Source organism: Haliotis rufescens, unplaced genomic scaffold (genome assembly GCF_023055435.1).
Source record: "Haliotis rufescens isolate VD_foot unplaced genomic scaffold, xgHalRufe1.0.p SCAF_6, whole genome shotgun sequence".
NCBI lineage: Eukaryota > Metazoa > Mollusca > Gastropoda > Lepetellida > Haliotidae > Haliotis > Haliotis rufescens.
In genome coordinates, this window is record NW_025964334.1 from 36,110,033 (window position 1) to 36,116,651 (window position 6,619).

Consider the following 6,619-nt stretch of genomic DNA (forward strand, 5'->3'; position numbering starts at 1 on the left):
TTGCGACACAACTCGTTGCTCTTGTAATGTAACAGATTTTTAAACAGTGCGATTGTAAAGCCGAACATACGTTGTGCCAGCTATTGTTTAAACTTGTCTTTTTATTCAAGGAAAAGGAAGAAGTAAAGGAAAAGCCCAAACCATTGAGCGAAGGATTCCAGCCTCCAGCAATTACAGAAGGATCCGAGAAGAAAGAGAAATCACTCTTTGCTGATTACTGAAACAAAGACGCAAACCATTATGCAGGCAACGTGGAGGCACAGGCACCATCAATAAATCCAAAGAGTTGATTCTGGCAATCTTCAAGACTTTAATTTAACATGCTACATGCTGACACGGAGCTTAACGGTAAACTCACGCAATCAAACAGTGAACAGCCAGTCTGCCCTTTGACGCCGCGTTACCATCATCATTGCACATTCCATGGACCATGGGCTAATTTGCAAGAATATTAGATACCGATTGTGCTCAGACAGGTTCGAAGACGAGACGTCAATTCCATAAAAGGTTCACAAAATGGGTATCATAATCGTACGGATCACATACAACATGCAATATGAGCGATTTTTGGCAAGGGCAATCAATGTATATTGTTGTGTCCAGTGAAAATCGGTGTACAATGAATATCAAGATTGTCTGGATTTTGTCTTAACTATGTCGCCATGGTTACCTGGAAGTTTTCTGCCTACTTCAGAAAGGTTATGAAAGGTTATGACCTAGTCATTTGGAAATAGGATTCTGATGACAAGGTATCGCAGGTGGCGTATCTAAGTGATGCATTGGTCGTAAATTACTGTTGTGGAAGTGCCTTTGATATTCCCTTGCGTCAGTGCTTGTCTTCAATGGGCCACAGAGTAATCAAAATACAATTTTACACACTATTCCACTTTAAAGGGCTCACATTCATGTTTCCTGCTCGCGGGCTCAACCAAATTGTAAATATTTTTGAATTGTGTATCTCTTTGGCTTCCCTCCCACGATAAGCATGACCCTTGCCGTCACACTGTTAAAAGCGGCGTTAAACGAATATCACTCACACACTGTTATACAGTTTGAAGATGAAGTTGCAATGTCATTAATTCTTTAAGAGATTCAGTGAATTTGAGTTTTTACGTATATTTGTTGTCCACCTCTGTGTTGGTGTATACAAGATGGTACGTCCTATTTCTGATAATTTACGTGTTGTCCAGTTTGTATTCAAGGTTCCCACTACCTCATGCTTATCAGGGCGTGTGTAGATCGGGCGGTGTCAACGTGTTACCTGTTCTATTTCGTGTCACCACGTTGCGGGTCGTGTCTCCTGCTGTCAATCTTTAGACTGTTTTTTTACAGGTTGCTGTGATGTAGCTGCAATGATGCTGCTTGCGCCGTAAAACAATATCCGCTTAATGTGAATGTCAGTGCGCAGAAATTGTTGAGTGAAGTTTAATTTTGCATGTATGTTTTATTGCTTCTGCGCCAAACAATTGAATTTCTAAATATATCTTTACAATTTGTGAAAATAAATGTATTAAAAGTCTACACAAGTTTCTATTTTCTTCTTTTTGCACAAGTATCAACAAAGTAATCTTTGTTGTGAACTACACTGTTTATTTGAAAAAAGAAAGCAAAGTTACCCAACCATTCTTTCCTGGATCCCAACAGAAATCCAAGAGGCATTGATTGTGTGTGATTGCAGTGAAAGGCACCTGTCGCCTTAAAAAGAATGTTGAACATTGTTTGAACATTGTATCTCACCAGACTCTCGAGCAATGTGTGAGACACCCCACCACAGACTGTCGACCAATGTGTGAGACATCTCCCCACAGACTGTCGAGCAGTGTGTAAGGCATCTCACCACAGTCTGTCGACCAATGTGTGAGACATCTCCCCACAGTCTGTCGAGCAATGTGTGGGAACCCCACCACAGACTGTCGAGCAATGTGTGGGAACCCCACCACAGACTGTCGAGCAAGGTGTGAGACACCTCACCACAGACTGTCGACCAATGTGTGAGACACCCCACCACAGACTGTCGACAAATGTGTGAGACATCTCCCCACAGACTGTCGACAAATGTGTGAGACATCTCCCCACAGACTGTCGACAAATGTGTGAGACACCTCACCACAGACTGTCGACCAATGTGTGAGACACCCCACCACAGACTGTCGACAAATGTGTGAGACATCTCCCCACAGACTGTCGACAAATGTGTGAGACATCTCCCCACAGACTGTCGAGCAAGGTGTGAGGCACCCCACCACAGACTGTCGAGCAATGTGTGAGACACCCCACCACAGACTGTCGACCAATGTGTGAGACATCTCCCCACAGACTGTCGAGCAAGGTGTGAGGCACCCCACCACAGACTGTCGACCAATGTGTGAGACATCTCCCCACAGACTGTCGAGCAGTGTGTAAGGCATCTCACCACAGTCTGTCGACCAATGTGTGAGACATCTCCCCACAGTCTGTCGAGCAATGTGTGGGAACCCCACCACAGACTGTCGAGCAAGGTGTGAGACACCTCACCACAGACTGTCGACCAATGTGTGAGACACCCCACCACAGACTGTCGACAAATGTGTGAGACATCTCCCCACAGACTGTCGACAAATGTGTGAGACATCTCCCCACAGACTGTCGACAAATGTGTGAGACACCTCACCACAGACTGTCGACAAATGTGTGAGACACCCCACCACAGACTGTCGACAAATGTGTGAGACATCTCCCCACAGACTGTCGACAAATGTGTGAGACATCTCCCCACAGACTGTCGAGCAAGGTGTGAGGCACCCCACCACAGACTGTCGAGCAATGTGTGAGACACCCCACCACAGACTGTCGAGCAATGTGTGAGACATCTCCCCACAGACTGTCGAACAATGTGTGAGGCACCCCACCACAGACTCTCGAGCAACGTGTAAGGCATCTCACCACAGTCTGTCGACCAATGTGTGAGACATCTCCCCACAGTCTGTTAAGCAATGTGTGGGAACCCCACCACAGACTCTCGAGCAATGTGTGGGGCATCTCACCACAGACTGTCGAGCAAGGTGTGAGACACCCCACCACAGACTGTCGACCAATGTGTGAGACTTCTCCCCACAGACTGTCGAGCAAGGTGTGAGGCACCCCACCACAGACTGTCGAGCAATGTGTGAGACACCCCACCACAGACTGTCGACCAATGTGTAAGACATCTCCCCACAGACTGTCGAGCAAGGTGTGAGACACCTCACCACAGACTGTCGACCAATGTGTGAGACACCCCACCACAGACTGTCGAGCAACGTGTAAGGCATCTCACCACAGTCTGTCGACCAATGTGTGAGACATCTCCCCACAGTCTGTCGAGCAATGTGTGGGAACCCCACCACAGACTCTCGAGCAATGTGTGGGGCATCTCACCACAGACTGTCGAGCAAGGTGTGAGACACCCCACCACAGTCTGTCGACCAATGTGTGAGACATCTCCCCACAGACTGTCGAGCAAGGTGTGAGGCACCTCACCACAGACTGTCGAGCAATGTGTGAGACACCCCACCACAGACTGTCGACCAATGTGTGAGACATCTCCCCACAGACTGTCGAGCAAGGTGTGAGGCACCCCACCACAGACTGTCGAGCAATGTGTGAGACACCCCACAACAGACTGTCGAGCAATGTGTGAGGCACCCCACCACAGACTGTCGAGCAATGTGTGGGGCATCTCACCACAGACTGTCGAGCAAGGTGTGAGGCACCCCACCACAGACTGTCGAGCAAGGTGTGAGACAACCCACCACAGACTGTCGACAAATGTGTGAGACACCTCCCCACAGACTGTCGAGCAAGGTGTGAGGCACCTCACCACAGACTGTCGAGCAATGTGTGAGACACCCCACCACAGACTGTCGACAAATGTGTGAGACATCTCCCCACAGACTGTCGACAAATGTGTGAGACATCTCCCCACAGACTGTCGAGCAAGGTGTGAGGCACCCCACCACAGACTGTCGAGCAAGGTGTGAGGCACCCCACCACAGACTGTCGAGCAATGTGTAAGGCATCTCACCACAGACTATCGAGCAATGTGTAAGGCACCCCACCACAGTCTGTCGACCAAGATGTGAGACACCTCACCACAGACTGTCGAGCAAGGTGTGAGGCCCCCCACCACAGACAGTCGAGGAAGGTGTGAGGCACCCCACCACAGACTGTCGAGCAAGGTGTGAGGCACCCCACCACAGACTGTCGAGCAAGGTGTGAGGCCCCCCACCACAGACTGTCGAGCAATGTGTGGGGCATCTCACCACAGACTGTCGAGCAATGTGTGAGGCACCCCACCACAGACTGTTGACCAATGTGTGAGACATCCCACCACAGACTGTCGAGCAACGTATGAGACAACCCACCACAGACTGTCGAGCAAGGTGTGAGGCATCTCACCACAGACTGTCGAGCAATGTGTGAGGCACCCCACCACAGACTGTCGAGCAAGGTGTGAGGCACCCCACCACAGACTGTCGAGCAATGTGTGGGGCATCTCACCACAGACTGTCGAGCAAGGTGTGAGGCACCCCACCACAGACTGTCGAGCAAGGTGTGAGACAACCCACCACAGACTGTCGAGCAAGGTGTGAGGCACCTCACCACAGACTGTCGAGCAATGTGTGAGGCACCCCACCACAGACTGTCGAGCAATGTGTGGGGCATCTCACCACAGACTGTCGAGCAAGGTGTGAGACACCTCACCACAGACTGTCGAGCAATGTGTGAGACATCCCACCACAGAATGTCGAGCAACGTATGAGACAACCCACCACAGACTGTCGAGCAATGTGTGGGGCATCTCACCACAGACTCTCGAGCAAGGTGTGAGGCACCCCACCACAGACTGTCGAGCAAGGTGTGAGACAACCCACTACAGACTGTCGAGCAAGGTGTGAGGCAACCACCACAGACTGTCGAGCAATGTGTGTGACACCCCACCACAGACTGTCGAGCAATGTGTGGGGCATCTCACCACAGACTGTCGAGCAATGTGTGGGGCATCTCACCACAGACTGTCGAGCAAGGTGTGAGACACCTCACCACAGACTGTCGAGCAATGTGTGAGACACCCCACCACAGACTGTCGAGCAATGTGTGAGGCACCCCACCACAGACTGTCGTGCAAGGTGTGAGGCACCCCACCACAGACTGTCGAGCAAGGTGTGAGGCACCCCACCACAGACTGTCGAGCAGGGTGTGAGGCACCCCACCACAGACTGTCGAGCAAGGTGTGAGGCCCCCCACCACAGACTGTCGAGCAAGGTGTGAGGCCCCCCACCACAGACTGTCGAGCAAGGTGTGAGGCACCCCACCACAGACTGTCGAGCAATGTGTGGGGCATCTCACCACAGACAGTCGAGCAATGTGTGGGGCACCCCACCACAGACTGTCGAGCAATGTGTGAGACAACCCACCACAGACTATCGAGCAAGGTGTGAGGCACCCCATCACAGACTGTCGAGCAATGTCTGAGGCACCCCACCACAGACTGTCGAGCAAGGTGTGAGGCACCCCACCACAGACTGTCGAGTAAGGTGTGAGGCCCCCACCACAGACTGTCGGGCAAGTTGTGAGACAACCCACCAAAGACTGTCGAGCAAGGTGTGAGGCACCCCACCACAGACTGTCGAGCAATGTGTGAGGCATCTCACGACAGACTGTCGAGCAAGGTGTGAGGCACCCCACCACAGACTGTCGTGCAAGGTGTGAGGCACCCCACCACAGACTGTCGAGCAAGGTGTGAGGCACCCCACCACAGACTGTCGAGCAGGGTGTGAGGCACCCCACCACAGACTGTCGAGCAAGGTGTGAGGCACCCCACCACAGACTGTCGAGCAAGGTGTGAGGCCCCCCACCACAGACTGTCGAGCAAGGTGTGAGGCACCCCACCACAGACTGTCGAGCAATGTGTGCGGCATCTCACCACAGACTGTCGAGCAATGTGTAAGGCACCCGACCACAGACTGTCGAGCAATGTGTGAGGCATTGTTATTATATTACGGCGTGATTTGGGGATGAAAGGCTGAATTATCCCTTATGTCTTTTATAAAAAGGTGAGGTGAGGTGAAATGGGGTTTAACGTCGCGTCCAAGGTTATTGCACTTATATAGCGACGAGCATGTTCGTGTGTGTGTGTTATGTGTGTTATGTGTGTGTGTGTTATTTGTGTGTGTGTGTGTATGTTATGTGTGTGTGTGTGTTATGTGTGTGTGTTATGTGTGTGTGTGTGTGTGTGTGTGTGTGTGTGTGTGTGTGTTATGTGTGTGTGTGTGTGTGTTATGTGTGTGTTGTGTGTGTGTGTGTGTGTGTGTGTGTGTGTGTGTGTGTGTGTGTGTGTGTGTGTGTGTGTGTGTGTGTGTGTGTGTGTGTGTGGCTGGCTGCTTGTACTAGTCCGGGCTGATGTCGATTTATAGTGCTAGCCCACTGAGATACTATGCCGCAGTTTAACATGAATACCCCACTCAGACACAGTATACTGGCTCGCGGTCCTTTTATGAAAAGAAATAAACAAACTGTAATTTAGATTTGCAATGGCATTTATAACTATCACTAGACCACGGAGGCAGCCGTTTCGTGATTAAGAATCGCCGTGTCGAGC

At 50.8% G+C, this 6,619-nt stretch overlaps 1 protein-coding gene across 3 annotated transcripts in view; it reads left to right on the forward strand.

Moving 5' to 3' along the window:
* LOC124148535 (glutamate receptor ionotropic, kainate 2-like) overlaps nucleotides 1-1,528 on the forward strand; it is a 64,084-nt gene extending 62,556 nt beyond the window's left edge. For all 3 annotated transcript variants that reach the window (XM_046519662.2, XM_046519663.2, XM_046519666.2), the window contains one exon: nucleotides 111-1,528. In XM_046519662.2, coding sequence (XP_046375618.1) covers nucleotides 111-221 — 111 coding nt within the window. In that variant the 3' untranslated portion in view covers nucleotides 222-1,528. The remainder of the gene's footprint in view (nucleotides 1-110) is intronic.
* The last annotated feature ends 5,091 nt before the right edge of the window (nucleotides 1,529-6,619 follow it).